General features: G+C 41.3%; 1 protein-coding gene across 3 annotated transcripts in view; it reads right to left on the bottom strand.

Annotated features, from left to right (window-relative positions):
- Nucleotides 1-15329, bottom strand: part of syne1a (spectrin repeat containing, nuclear envelope 1a) — a 121286-nt gene that overhangs the window by 27398 nt on the left and 78559 nt on the right. For 2 of the 3 annotated variants that reach the window (XM_055149308.1, XM_055149309.1), the window contains 24 exons: nucleotides 15122-15247; nucleotides 14840-15016; nucleotides 14493-14758; nucleotides 14236-14392; nucleotides 13738-14136; nucleotides 12112-13644; nucleotides 11487-11824; nucleotides 11198-11342; nucleotides 10877-11095; nucleotides 9491-9771; nucleotides 9038-9203; nucleotides 8788-8943; nucleotides 8305-8457; nucleotides 7654-7836; nucleotides 7145-7282; nucleotides 6664-6849; nucleotides 5583-5705; nucleotides 5319-5501; nucleotides 4774-4917; nucleotides 3327-3557; nucleotides 1692-1832; nucleotides 999-1112; nucleotides 755-916; nucleotides 223-417 (listed from right to left, as the gene is read on the bottom strand). In XM_055149308.1, the coding sequence (XP_055005283.1) occupies nucleotides 223-417; nucleotides 755-916; nucleotides 999-1112; nucleotides 1692-1832; nucleotides 3327-3557; nucleotides 4774-4917; nucleotides 5319-5501; nucleotides 5583-5705; nucleotides 6664-6849; nucleotides 7145-7282; nucleotides 7654-7836; nucleotides 8305-8457; nucleotides 8788-8943; nucleotides 9038-9203; nucleotides 9491-9771; nucleotides 10877-11095; nucleotides 11198-11342; nucleotides 11487-11824; nucleotides 12112-13644; nucleotides 13738-14136; nucleotides 14236-14392; nucleotides 14493-14758; nucleotides 14840-15016; nucleotides 15122-15247 (5916 nt within the window). Of the gene's footprint in view, nucleotides 1-222; nucleotides 418-754; nucleotides 917-998; nucleotides 1113-1691; nucleotides 1833-3326; nucleotides 3558-3985; nucleotides 4004-4773; nucleotides 4918-5318; nucleotides 5502-5582; nucleotides 5706-6663; nucleotides 6850-7144; nucleotides 7283-7653; nucleotides 7837-8304; nucleotides 8458-8787; nucleotides 8944-9037; nucleotides 9204-9490; nucleotides 9772-10876; nucleotides 11096-11197; nucleotides 11343-11486; nucleotides 11825-12111; nucleotides 13645-13737; nucleotides 14137-14235; nucleotides 14393-14492; nucleotides 14759-14839; nucleotides 15017-15121; nucleotides 15248-15329 lie in introns of those variants that run through there. The other variant, XM_055149310.1, reaches the window with a different exon arrangement.

Genomic DNA, 15329 nt, shown 5'->3' with positions numbered 1-15329 from the left:
AAAATAGTTGTTTTGTTTTTTGTCTCTCATATGATAAAGTTTGGCTTCAGACGATAAACAGAGTAAACACCATCAAATATCATAGAACTAAATGCATTTCTATAAAAGTCACTTAATAGAGCTATTTGTGCTATTGCTAAAGATGTTTTCATGTTAGATGTAGGAATTTTACCCCTATAGTATGAAAAAAAAAGATCAAGCAAAAGTACAAATGTCTCTAACCTCTAGTAGTTGTCGTTTCCCAGAAGCCTTCATTCTGATGGTTGCCATCCTCTCTCCGAGCACCGTGAGCGTAGAGTGCAGAGCCAGCTGGTCTCCTGGCTCCCCATCACTGTCATTGTCTCCCAGCTCCTCCGAAAAACATGTCTGTAACTCTCCTATTTCATCCTGCAGCATCAGAATCTCGTCCATGAGTGCCTGGACACAGAGAGCCAAAGAATGTACAAAAAAACCTAAGGAAATGGAGGAAAAGGAAAGGGCATAATTAAAGCTATAATAGTGGCTTGTCGAAACGCCTGCCAGCACAAAGGAACTGTATTTGCTGTTTTTGCTGAAGTTGGCATAGCAACAGTGTACAATGACATGAGGACAGTGGCACCATTGCTCTAGCCAGTGCAAACCAGAAAGTTAGTGATTTATTTTATTACTGAATGTTCTGATACACTCGGCCCAGGACAAATATGACACTAGAATTTTTTAAATTTTAGAGAACTATGTGCAAGTTTTATTAGGTCATATATTACCCCTCTCTTACCTGATGTGCAGCCATTTGGCTTTCCGGGCTCTTGTTGGGCTCCAGACCTTCATTGAGTGCTCCTTCAATGGTCTCCATCTTTGTTGAAATGGACTGTAGAGACTCTTGGTAGTGCTGCTGCCTCTCCAGGGCTTCATATAAACTCTTCTGCTTCTCACTGATCTATTTCCAAGTGAATTAAGTGTTAGAAATATAAATAGCATCAAAAATGTTTCTTGCTACATAAAATGGTGTAAAGACGTACCACGTTCTTTAGTGTTTCCCAGGATCTCTGCAGATCATCCAGGTTAGCAGCATTTGTTTCCATTGATGGATCATAAAGTTCTTGGAGAGGAGCACGACTTAGGTTCCCACGTACCTAGAAGAGAGTTAAAATTATTCAAACATTTCTCCATATTAACTGCACATTTACAGACCTTATTTATTAACACAAGTGTGATTTTTTTTTTCGTTTTTCATAACCACCAGGTCTCATGAGACTGTGACTTTGACCCTATTGATTTTGTCTGTAGTTACTACACAACATTACAGAGAGGACAACCTATGTTTCTTTCATAGTGTTTTATAAAGGAAGAGTGCCTCATTGCACACAAATTGAGGGTAATGTAATTTCAGGGGTTAAAGCAAAGTAAATCAAACAAAATTAGCAGCGAGGGAAGCAAGGGCCACACAGCAACTCTCCCACATCTGAAAACATTACAGTCCCTAACGTTTCTAATAAAATAATTTGTCCAATAATTTCTCTGTTATGTAACTTTGCATAAGATTCACAATGCAAAATACAAAGTATGCATTCAAAGGATGATCCTGTTGCTTTTGCAAGTTCAGTCTAAGCTATATCCTCTTCACAGCAGTTTGTTTTTGCAAAATCCCTTTAAGCTTGACTGAAGGAGAGTTGTCTGAGCTCTGGAGTGTCCCACGATCATGTCCGCAGTACCTGGTTAAGAGCAGCGTCCCCGTTAGCCCCTGGGGAGGGGGAGCGGCAGGCAGGGGGAGAGGAGACCTCACTGTTGGTGCCCTCCTCCCCTGATTCTTCTGTGACAGGGGAGAGGAGCGTGTGGCAGCGGCCTGCTGTCATCTGACCACACCGCACATCAAACACAAGCATCAAAGAAGCAGGTACCACAGGCAACACAAGAGGGTAAGGAGAAAGGAAACGGAGTGGGACAGAGGAGAAAAAGAACACAGCATAAATTAATAGGGAGTGAGGTTAGGAAGACTGCAATGAGCACATCATTTAGTAAGTAGGAAGTAATCAAACAATCACGTCAGTAACATATTAATTTATTGAATTCTAGTGACAGTAAAAAACACAAAGCATATTCTACACTCTTCTACAAAGTAAAAGTAGAAGACAAACATTAAGAGTGAATGAGCCACAGAGACAGGATGCATCAGTACAAAGGAATTGCACATGATGAAAGTCTAAAGTCCCCATTATCTACTGAATGCACACTGAGACTACACTTCAAATAGTTCAGGTATTCAGATTTACTAATTTTCAACCTCAAACAAAGCATTTCCTGTCTCTGTAGCCATGAAAGTAGAATCCGAATCTTCATGTTTTATGTACTTTTTTAACAAGTACATTTATCTCAAAATTAAGTAAAAATTTTGATAGTACGAAATTGAATGAAGTTATAGAGCAGCATTAATTGGCAAAAGAACTTGCAGCAGCTGTCCCAGAAATAGCACAGAGTTTGTGGCTGCATGCTTTAGTACAGAGGCAGACCAGAAATGTGAGCCAAGCCCTATTGGGCTGGCTTTGGCACTTAGTGCAAACCTCGGCCCGGCTGACTTGAGATTTTTTTCCACATTTTATGATGCAATGCACACGCAACAGAGAGCCTTAGAAAACCAGAGGACTGTGTGGGAAAGTCTGATGATAGGAGTTAAATTTCTTCAACACTAATCTACATCAGTGCCTATTTATGCCACATACACACTCTCTGTTCAAAGCCAGACCTGCATGCAGCAACATCCTGTTTCCTGAGTGCACTAAGCAACAGTGACAAGGCTAAAGGAAGCACACAAATCTGAATACAACAGCCACTTGAAAACACAAGGACAATGTATGGAGGTTTTCTGCCTCAAGAAAACATAAACTATCAGGCTCAGTAGGACACTGGAGCAGCAGCAGGCAGACAGAAGTGGGCTAATATGAAGTGAAGTGACACATCAGTCAACCAGAATATTGCAGCAAAAGAGGCTATTTATCTACCTACAGTATAACTGTGCCTTCATATGTTATGAATAAACAGCATTCATGTTCAAATGGGACTGAAATTATAGTACTGATGCTACAGTACATATCCATGCAAAGCTGTTGAGCCAAAGATTATACGTTAACATTTTGCCCATAAAAGTGAGTATGTATTGGTTTTCCCATAGTGACAAGGAATGGAAGTGTAATCATTATATCTGGTCAAAGGTTTGAAACAGATGTGTAAACTATGTGTGCATCAGATTCTTTTTATGTAAAGAGGAAGGAAATGTGTTTTAACATACAGGCCAACAGGTTCTCAGACAGCATTTGTACATGTGCATGTCCTAAAAAGGCTTGTCCACTCACCATGACGACGGAGGGGTGTGCGGGCAGCTGCTTGGAGCCGGTTGTGTTACCATTGGTGACAGCATTTGGCAGTTCATCGTCACTGAGCTCGTCCATGCCGTCAGAAAGCCCCTCCACCTCACTCACGGTCAGCAGCATGGTGGCATGCTTTGCCTTCACTGTCAACATCTTACACTTTGAGTGAAGAGAGGCAATTTGCTCCTGGTAGCCACGGATTTTCTGGGCCAGCTCCTGTCAAAACATAGCCCCCAGGTTACAATGGAGACCCCGACACCCCTGGGGTCAAGAAGGTCCAGTCCACAGAAAGAAATCAATAGTTGCTTGTTAAATAGATCCTTGTTTAATGGGGTAGTCTCAGTCAGCGTTGAATGTGGTGCCGGCATGCGATGAGTAAGTAGAGCGGACGCATTTTCTCTCCTCCCCGTCTCACACTGAATAAGCACAAGAGCTTCCACTCTCTAATATTTTTTCTGTATCTGGTATCCTTGAGCCAATCAGAGCAGCTCAGAGGCGGGCAACTCACAAACACAACAGGATGTTTGGTAGAGCGATTGAAAGACCCCAGCAGAAATAGTTCAAAATTCCTCAGACAGAAAGACACTCCCTCTCTCATACAACACATACAACAAATGCCAAGGAAAAACAGGAAGTGACCTCACCAGGCTGCATCCCCCTTTCCTCTTTGCCTGCTGTCCGGCCAATCCTGAGGGCAGTTTGGTCTAACAAAAGGGAGCTATGACAGAGGAGGTGTCAGATTACAGGGCTGCTATAGGCCAGCCCTCCTCCTCTCCGTGCTCCCTGTGTGAGTCCTGCAGATGGTCGGCTCACTGATAATCGGGTCACGTGACTAACTGAGCCAGTAGAGTAGTGAGTTTAGAGATCAGACATAAACTCATCTATAAACACTATTCTGCAGTGCTGTAGGGAGTATATGGGGAGTAATGTGCCATCTTGATAGCGTGTTGTTGTAAATGTTGTATTCTTTTTCATTTATTTTATTTTATTAGCTTGAATAATTTATTACACTGCCATAGAAACTCTTGTCCCTTGTCAGAGTGCCAACACAGGGCTGCTGCACCGCAGTTTTTGACTCACTAACTCTTGCCTGCATAGTTTCATTCTCTGCATGGGAGATCAAATACACTTACTCAGCAGCCAAGACTGCAGCAAAAGGCCTAGGGCTTAGGTAGCAGAAAGAAATGACAAAAAAATAATATTTACAATACACTGTAGATAAGAGAAGAATCTGTGCAGAGGTTATTCACTGACTTGTTATTGAGTTGAGGCTTTTTATAGCAGCATTACAAAGCGCACAAGTCCATAATAGGTAGTATAGCCGTTCAGGTTTGAACTGTTACTCATAGGTTACAGTGACTTAGGCTGGTGAATATGTCAACTCTCACACATTTCATACATTTAAGTGGACAAGCTGAGTGTCCTCTCTGACCTCGTGATGGTGAATTTGAGCCTGCAGTTCCTGGATGTTGCTGGTGGAGACGGGACGGTCCTGAATGATGCGATGGGCTTCTTCTATTAGTCTCTGGAGATTTTTCACTTCCTGTTCATACTGCTCATATTGCACCACAGCCTCCTGGAAAAAGAAAAGAAAGAAAACATTTAAAGAAAGATGATGAGCAATAACAGGACCTTTTAAATTGTATTCAGTAAATTTTGGGTTCATTGCGACATTTCAGTACAAAAGTTCAAACTTCAAAGGGAATACTGATATATTTATTATCTCAAACTTCATGTCTTCCATGCAAAATATGCAAAAAAAACAAAAGACCATGAGACAACGATGGTCTTATGAGGGCTAAACAAAACATTCCTGAGAGGCCTGTCAGGACAACACACATCCTGAAGCAGAAGGCAAACAGCATTGTAATGTGACTGTGTCAAGCATCTGTCCATTTTAAACATTGCATTTTATGATATAGTGGTTATTCTTGTTTGATTAATGAAGTTATTATTGATGCAACTACTGCCCCCTACCTGCAGTATATTGCACTGCTGAATGGTTGTGTGCTGCAGTTGGCTGGCCTCTTGCTGCAGAGTCTGAGCAGTTCGACAGATGGGGAGACTGGCCACTGCCTCCTCTGGCAGCCGGAGGGCGCTCTGACACTGCTGGACTGCTGCTACCTGCTGCTTGAAGCCCTCCATCTCCACCAGTACTCGCTGATACAGAGATAGTTGATGTTAGATATCAGAAAATATTACCTTGTGATTTAGGAACACCAAAGTATGATGATTGATTACTTGTCTCTGAGTGAGTTGCTCTCTGAGGCTGAGTCGGTTCAGATCTGGAGATGCAAGTGTGATCTGGACCTGGTCCACAGCAGCATGGAGACTCTTCACCTCTGCCTCCAAACGCAACATATCCTGATGAGACAAAATATAAATATAATACAATACTCCATTGCTAACTTATTTTATCCAATTCCTCCATCTTTCTTACTTACAGATGATGAACAAAAACTGAGATAAATACACAATGTATTAATCAATATTCATATTGCTTGGTTTACGTCTTATAAAGGCCAAGATAAGTGTTTGTTAGCAAAACCATTGATAACTCTTTAACTGTTATCAACCCAAATCTATAATTGGCAAAAGGCGCAAGGCTTAAAAATGGGGGAGAAGAGGTAATACAATAGCAAATTATGAAAGAATAGTCTTTCCAAATACACAGGAGGGGAGATAAACAGATTTGAAATCACAATGTTATTAACAACAGATTCTCATCTGTGCTCCAGATGAACACAATGAGATTATCATGAAAGATTACTGCAGCATAAGCCAAAAAAGATGCTGATTCCAATGTGTAGTGTATTACTGGTTAATAGTCAAAAGGGGGCACTCTTGGACTTTAGTTATTTCTTAATTCAATGACAGTGAGTCCACAACACAAGAATGTTATTGAACAGTCATTTCTATATTGGTATACACAATATGAATACATACTATAAATATTTTGTATGCAATTGCTGACATTATGTAACTTTTCTGCCATATTTTTAATTCATTAATGAATAATAATAGTAGAGAGCTCGGGATGGAACATTAAATACATTACTGATGAATTTCTGCCATGTTCCTGGGGTAGTGCAAAAGCTCATAGAGATATACGGGCCAAAACACCATTAAAAAGATGGAACTACCAGATCTTCTGCGTCACTACTGATGAATACATTTACCATTCTATAGTGTCCAAATGCTTTTGAATGACCGCTAAATCTAGCATCTGAAAATCTTTTAACATTGGGCTAAAATTCTAATTACGGGTGACATAACTAGCTCTAATGCCAGCTCTACTGTCAGTTGGTGTTGGTTTCATTACCTTAGCTGCATCCTGTAGATTCTGCAGTCGTGTTCTGGCTGTTTGCTGCAGCTCCTCTGTCCGTCTGCTCAGGTTTCTCACCTGCTGGCCCCACCTGTCGGTCTGTAGCACTTCGCCCAGCTGCCCCTCCCGCTCCAGCATGGCCTCCAAGTCGCCATGGAGACCCCTGCACTCCCGGAGCAGCGCCTGTCACCATATGAACATAAATTACAACTCAAAGCCAAAAGCCTATTTCTGGTGAGCAATTATGCTAATTAAACCCAGTCATCATACCCTACTGTACATGACATCTTATTGCACACTAAACTGCACTGTGAAAATAATTGGTGTTGGTACATGGCATGTCTTAACAATGACGACAGTCCAAATATTCAAATTTATTATGGTGGGATAAATCACACATATTTTCACACAATTAACAGCACTTATTGGGAATTTTTTATGCTTTACACCTCCTCCGGTGAAGCTCGTTAAAACAAACCTGGTGTGCACGGATTTGCTCCTGCAGCTGTGACGCAGAGCTCCATATGATGTTCCCACTGACCATACACTCAGCCTTCTCGATCCAAGAAAGGATGAATGACTTCATGCTCTGGTAGTCCTCCATTTGTCTCTCCGCCTGCTCAGAACAGACCAAAAAAGAGCACAAAAAAATTAAAAGATATTACCATAAGAGAGCATTAATATTTTAGCAATAGGAAATCACAATAGCTTCCCTCTGCAGAGTCTTTTGCATACTAATTGGGTGTAGGTTTTAGGCTGGAAGTCTTCCATATTGAATATAAAAACTTACTTCAATTATCTACCAAAAAAGGAAAACTGTTACACCTTAAATGGTCTATAACATGTATATAATGGTTATTACTACTACACGTGGCATGTAACTGGACACTATTGTGTTTCTCTTGACATCATTAATATGAACTGTTATCATGTTGTTTTCATTGTATTCATGTAAATAAAATTAAAATAAACTATTATCTTGCTCACCTTTTTCAGTCTGTTGGATCTGTCTTGGATCTGTTGTGCTGTGTGACGCTGCACCTCCATTAGTTTGGTCACCGCGTCCCCCAGCTGTTTACACAAAAGAGGGTTCTGCTCTCCAAATTCCTGCACCGCTACCCCCAACTCTCCCAACGTTCGTCCACAGCATTCACACTCCTCACAGATGGTCTAGAATAAAGAAACATTATAGGTTACAGTCACAATAGCACAGTTAGTTATTGTATGACTCTTCTTGTGATATTCTATGTGATATTCTTGGTTACATTTTTTCTGTAAATTGAATTATTAACCTCTCCTAAAACATCTCAAAAATAAAAATTAGGTGAATTTAAGAGAAATGTACAAAATGTTACACCTACACACAAATGTAAACACCTAGTTAAAAGCCATGTTTCTCAAATGAATAGAGAGAAAAAGTTTTGTGACAGGAAGAACAAATGAGAGAAACAGGTGGTACGGTGGGCTTAGACTCCCACGTGAAATTATATTCACTAAAGTGGGTCACCTATGAAGGCAAGATCCAGTCTCTGCCATTCCAACTCACACACACTCATTAACCTAAACATCTGCAGGATGGATAGCCAGTGGAGCCAGGGTTAATTGCCTACTAATTAGTCAATCTGTCTGCTTGATTACCTTGGTCTCTTCTTTGGCCTCCTCTAGATCTCCACTCTTGTCCTCCAGTTTTAGGGCTATGGTCTTCAGCTTTGTCTCCATGTCCTGGAGTCTGGAGTTGAAGTCTTGTTTGACATCACGGGTCTGTTGTATCTCCCTTTCTCTAGCTTGAACCTGGAAAAGACACCAGTACAATATTACTTATACAACATTTGCAATAAAAAAATGTAAATCACAAGTCCATTTTGATATAAGATTTTATATCAGGTATAACTAATCATATTTTTACACCAAAGTTGTACATTTTGTTGTTGATTTATACATGCATGTTGCTTTATCTGTATGATATTTTTTATAATGAATAATGCAAACTTTCTATCTAACATATACACTGATGATGATGAAAGTTACTACCTTCTTTACATCCTCATAATTTAATTGAGTCTGTACTTATCTTAAATGTTTACTATTGATATTCTCCACAGTGTAAGCTTGAGGAGTTACCTGATCTTCTGCAGAGCCCAAAGCCAGAGCCACTTCGGCCAGCTGCATACTGAGCTCTGAGGGGAGACCTGCCTGGAGCTCCTGGTACTTGGACTGCTGCAGCTCTGTGATACGCTCCACACTTTGGCGCCTACTGATGACCTCACCATGTGCAGTCTGCAGAAATAAATAAAGTCATCCATTTCAGAACTAGAAAGAAATTATACACTACATCTTGTCTTTGTGTGACAGTTGAATTTGGGTGATGTACCTCTAGCTCCTGCAGCAGAGAGTCCAGGTCAGCAGTGGGGCTCAGGAGCAGCCCCCGAGTGTCCTGGATCCAGCCTTTGACCAGTCCCAGCTCCTTTTCCACCTCCTCCCGCTCCCTCAGCTCCTGTTGCACCTGAGCCCGGCTGTTTCGCACCTGCTGCAGAAGGCTGCACAAAACCATGCACATACAAAACTATTATTACTCATATTATCTCTAAGTTATCTCTCTATCTAACACTATCATAATGTTTATCAATTTACACCTGTGCTATTAAGTATTATGTTTATGCATGTCCATGTAAAAAATAAAAATCTTATTAGGTCTTACTGTGAAATATGTTATTATAGTTCTGAATTATAATAACTAAATAAACCTAATGAAAAAAATACACAGAATTATATATTAGGGAACAGCATATAGTGATAGTTAAATTAATGTTATTTAAATCCTTACGTATCATATTGCTCCTGGTAGTCACTGATCTGATCCATCCACAGTGTTTGGTTGTGCCCATTTTCAGTTTTCTCCCCCTCCCTGTTCTCTCTCTCTCCTCTTAGGCTCAAGGTCAGCTGATTGAGCAGGGCCAGGATAGACTGCTCCCTCTCCAGCTCCACACTATAAGAGTCATGGTACTCCAGAAGGCTCTGCAGCGCCGCTCTGGTGGCTGCTTTCTCCACTGTGCTGTCAGGGACTCTGCCACGGAGGTCCTCAAATACAGACCGCACCTTCTCCATCTAAGCACACAAATAGTATATTAGACCGACCAGAGAAACCCATAAAGGTCTTTTTTATTTAATAAACATGATTCAGTTTGGCAATTTAAACCCTCTAAGGCAGCTCTAAAAGCCTTTACTCTTTATTAATGCCTCCTTCATTGCACAATGCTAACTCATTTATATAAACTTGGACTTAGCCACCATTTTAGAGTGTGTAGGAACCAAGTGCCTCGTACAAATACCAATTTTTCAATATATATCATTATATAACATACATAAATAATTCAAATGCCCCAAAGCAAAATACTGGACAAGAATTAAATATTGGACAAGAATATGTACTTTTAGGATTAAATAAAAAGTCCTTTTAGTCTAATGTGTTTTCATGCTGCTTTTGGGACTAGCATTGTTGTTTGTAAAGCACTGAAGTAGTGAAAGAGAGAGAGCTGGAGATATCACTCTGATGACATCAGCCCCCGTTAAACAAAAGAGTCATAGAGAAAGAGTGGACAGCATGAGTTGTGCCACATTTAAGGAAGTGTCCACTGTTTCCCACAGTTTGACCTCATTTCCTCTTTCGGCGCAAGGGACTGTGGGAATTTAGAGACAAAAATTCACTTGAACTGGGCTGAAAGGCGGGAAAACACTACATGACACAGTGCTTTGGCAGAGGCGGAGGACTGGACTGAAGCCTGGAGTTACATCACAGCTCCAACTGGTGTGACTGTGTAACCTACTTCTGCGTGAATCAGCTGTAATAGCAACACATGAACAGGTTTGTATAAAAAGAAAATAAGTTATGTATGAAACCAAATTATGGCTGGGGGATATTGCAAAAAAAAAAGAAATCAGTTATTTTCACAATTATTGATCTATCTTGATTTATAACATGCTTTTACTGACAGAGGGTGTAGGCCTCTAGATTAAAAATACCCAAGCATATTATTAACAATTAGTGATTAACAATGTGACTGAATCTCAATCTTGATCACAATTCAAAATTTGCCCAGCCCTATATTGAATTTATACAAAATGCTGTACAATGTTGCAAATGTGAAATACTAGCTTTAAAAAAGTACATATTTTCAATATAAAGCAAAACAAAACAGCAGAAATATTTTACCTTTTCCATAAAATTTCTCCACTCTCTAGCAGTGTCCACTAGCGCCCTCTCCTGGGCACGGGCCACACTGCACAGCTTGGTCCAGCGTTGCCATAGTGCTGAGACACAGTGGCTGGTTACTATGGTGCTAGAGTCAGAAATGATCTGCTCCAGCTCTTTACTGATGTCTTTCACAGCATTTAAAGGCACTTCCAAAAGATCCAAGTGAGCAATCAGGGACTGCAGACGAGAGTTCGCAAAGTGAGATTGCATGTTAGATTGAGAAAAAGGACTAAAGTCAAACGTGATGGATGGAAATGGAAAGAAAAAAAATGTTTTTACCTTATATCGTTGGCATTTGTCCTCTGCTGTTTGTAGACTGGTGGCTTTGGCTGTTGTGAATGAGGCCATCTTGCTCTCTGTATCATTCAATTGCTCAACTACTGCATCTTTTTCCTTTTGAAAGGAGGTGCACAGAGCTCCACACCTATTAATAATACAAGATTATTGTAAGTTTTAGGAGAGAACATACATATATAAGCGATAGTATGACTGCCTTGAATACTATTACACCATTCACAATAGTGTCAAACATAAACTTTTTCATAATGGACAATATGTATAAATATACCTTCGTAGTGTGTCTCGGTGCACATCCAATTGCTGATTTGCCTCTGCTTTCCTCATCTTGATTGCTTCTACTTGCCCTCGGACTTTACTCATCTCCCCTGATTCCGCATATTTCACAAGCAGAGGGTCCACAGTTAGTAACTCCTCCAAAGCAGCTGTGAAGTCCTTTTCCTGAGCTGTAATTTCTTCCAGGTCTTGCATCCAGTCAGTGTGGTTTTCTAGCTCTAGTCCTGCGTCGGCCCTTTGGAGAAATGCAGAGGCACAGTCCAACCATTTCTGTGCAGACTGCAGCGATAAGTGGTGCCTTTGGACCAAGGAAAAAGCTTCGTCCACAGCGAGCTAAAACACACAGAAGGACAGTTAATTAACGTTTAAAATCCTAGGCTTAAACGAGCAAAAAAAGTGCTAAGTTATTTAATATATTTTCAGCAGTGGAGGCTTTGGGATTCAACACTGCATTTATTAAAGATGAGCTCTTCATTTTTACATAATGTTTAAACTGGGAAATATATGAATAGGTACTTATTTCTCACTTTCTCAGTTAATTGTTTAGAAGTACATATATACAAAATTTAGCATGCATACATAACATACTAACCTACAAAAAAAGCTAAAATACAATGTACCTGTTTTTTGCTCATTGCTTGTTGGATTTCTTCTTGCATCTTTGCCAGTTTCTCTTCTGCATGTGTTTTAAAGGTTTCTGCTGCAATAAAACTACTTTTCATTTCTTCTCCGATGGCTTTCAGTCTCCATAGTTGCACATGTACATGATTAACCGTGACCTCCGAAAGGACCACAGGCTCCTCCAGTTTAGACTTGATCCTTTCCAACCACTCCTGTACGTTCTCAAAGTCTATGGGGTCTTTTTTAATCTCTTCAATAAAACATAGTACATCACCATGCGCTGATTGTAATAGTTCTTGTTGGGATAAAAGGTTCCGTAAAGCAGCGGGGTCAAAGTTCAGATGAAGGCTTTTTGTGTGTTGGATACATTCTTCTGTCTGAAAGTTCACACGGTCCAGACGCTCCAGCATCAAATACAGACTACTCATTTTAGCCCCAGCTCCAATTTTGGAGTTTGTTTTTAATGTGACAAGTTCCTCCTTCACTAACTCTAACTCTTGATTCAACTTGTTTACCTCATTGTTGTGTTCAGCTACTATTTTCAAACCATTCTCTTCTAAGTCCCTAAGGCTCTGATTATTTCTCCTCTTTAATGATTTGTGAAGATTTAGCAGCTGGTGTGTCTCTTCAACTTTATAATGCTGGCCTCTACTCAATAACAACTCATTTTTACCATTCAGTTCTCTTATAGCGCCACCTATATGCAATAAACTTTGTTTTATATTTCTATGTTCATTAATTAGATATAGAACCTCTTTTTCATTTATTTTGATAGTCTGCTTTTCCAGATTGTCAAACTGCTCCTGCAGCTCTTCAAGTGCATTACTAGTTAAATCAAAGAAAGTGCTGAACTCTTTTCGCTCCTGAATGATTTGCTGGACCCTGTCTTTCTTCTCTTTGGCTAAAGCTAAAATGTTGTTGTACTGCTGAGGCAGAGCATTCAGCCGCTCGTCCAGGTAACAGTGGTCGATCTCATTCAGAGTGGGGAGGATCTCCTGACCGATTCTTTGGACAATGAGCAGGAGGTTCTCATACTCAGAGGCTTGCTCTAGGACTTGCTGATATTTTGAAAGTTGAGACTGCAGCTCGGAGCATTCCTCAACATTATATACAGTGATTTCAGGGAAGGTGATGACATCTGCCTGTCTCAGCCAGTTACACGTCTTGTCCAAATCAACCTGGAAGTACTTCCTGAAGGTTAGAGCCTTTTCCAGGTCTGTGAGTCTGTGAGTGGTGCTCTGAAGCACAGCCTCGAACACTATCTGCAGCTCCTGAAGTTTGGACATGGTTTCTATCCTTTCTTTGTCACTGGCATCTCTCTCCAGTTCTCGCCCTTGAGCCCACAGAGAGGACAACTCCCTCTGGTACTCTCTCAGGCTACTATGGACGCCTCTGCAAACAGACACCTGTTTGGACAGGTCCTCAGGGAGCAGAGCTATGTGATCATCTATCAGAGCTTTCTTCTCCTGCTGTTGGACCCAGTTTAGTGCTCTGCCAAGGCCCTGAAGGAATTGTGTCCTCTCTGTGAATGCCTGAGAAATGAAGAAAAATAGGTTTCATCTTCTTTCATTATGTAGACTTATGTAGAATTACAAAAGCCCTTTATTTCTAGACAAGCTGCTTACTTTGCTGAGATACTTCCTCCTCTGTGTGACTCGTGCCCCAAGTGCCTCCACCTCTGCCTGGGCCTGCTCCACCAGCTCTTGCAGGTTTCTCTTCTCGCTCAGTCCCAGTCGAGGCATAACTGTCTGGGCCTCACTCACAGCCTGCGTCAGCAACTGCTGTCGGGCCTCTAGCTCCACACAGACGCTCAGATGGTCAAACAGGAAGCTCTGGGCCACATCAGGCGGTGGGCTGCCTTTCAGTGCAGAAGTAAGAGTTGGCCTCTGCTCCTCCACCCACTCCCTCGCCTCCCGCAGCTGGGTCTCCACTCGAGCCAGCTCCTCCAATGTCTGGGCAGAGTCATGGATTTTCTGCTGAATGACGGATTCTAATTGGGCCCAGCGCTGCTCCAGATGGCTCACCTGGTTAAACAGACCATGAAAAGAAAGGCAAAAATAAAAACTTGCGCCTTTAAAACTAAAAACAAATGTAATTAGCAATTGTAAACTTGTCTTGCCCACCTGCTGTTTTACCAGCTCCTTGTCCAAAAGACTCAGTCGAGGAAGTATGGCCTGTCTCTGGTCTCTTAGCTCTTCAAGAGTTGTACGCTGCTCTTCCAAATCACTGAAAAGCTTCCTGAGTGCCTCCAGATGTTCACTTGTGCTTTCTGTATCAGCCCTGAGGAGGAGCAGTTTGAAAGAATTAAAATTATTTGCAAACCATAGCAAACAGCAAAATATGTCATTTGTTTACTGTACATTAAAGTGAACAGTGATACCTGGCAAGATAGTCCCACTCCCTGGACACTTGATGGAAAAGTTCCTCCACTGTGGCCACACTCTCCTGGTACTCCCCACTACGCTGCATGTCCTCCCCTCTCTGGGCCTCCAGCTCCTCGGCCCGCTGGCCAAGCTCCATCCAGCTTTTCTGGAGTTTTCTTATCTCCTCAGAAACAGGACAGTTTTGCCTGTCTGTCAGCCGACAAACAGCCTCATTCAGATGGCTCACCTCTGACTGCTTCTCTCGAATCTGCTGGAGGAACTCCTATAGGGCAAGCAGCAGATGTGACAAGGTAAATCTAAGCTGTCACATTTTATAGTTGATGAATACAATCCATCATCAAACCTGGGCCTTGTCCAGCTGATTTTGTGCAATCTTCTGCTCCAATTCTGCAGGTCTCCTGCAGAGAGTTTGGAGTTGTTGCTCAGTCTCTCGGAGTTGGACCTCTAAATCTGCCTTATGCTCTTCAATATCCCGCCAGCTGTCAGCCATTTCCTCACAAAGGATCATTCTGTCCTCAATCTAGAACATTTTATTAAAAGACATAAAATATTGATTGATAGAATATGTGAGAAAATAAAGACCATATTATATAATTTATTTTTAAGAGAGACAATGGCACTCTACCTGCAGTTTGACCTGTTGTATTTCAGCAGCAGTCTCTCTGACCCTCTGCTCAGACAGATCACAGGTCGAACACAGCAGCTGGAGGTAAGTGCTAGCCTGTTCTTGAAGAGCCCGCTCCTGCTTCACCTTCAGTATCAGAATCAGTACAAAATATGACAGCTATTTCTTTTAGTAAACCAACATAAACAATAGTGCAATAGTTTCAACT

This window comes from Boleophthalmus pectinirostris, unplaced genomic scaffold, assembly GCF_026225935.1.
Source record: "Boleophthalmus pectinirostris isolate CB_2022bp ecotype Guang Dong unplaced genomic scaffold, ASM2622593v1 HiC_scaffold_13, whole genome shotgun sequence".
NCBI classification, from domain to species: Eukaryota; Metazoa; Chordata; class Actinopteri; order Gobiiformes; family Gobiidae; genus Boleophthalmus; species Boleophthalmus pectinirostris.
This window is presented reverse-complemented; position numbering and strand designations above follow the sequence as displayed.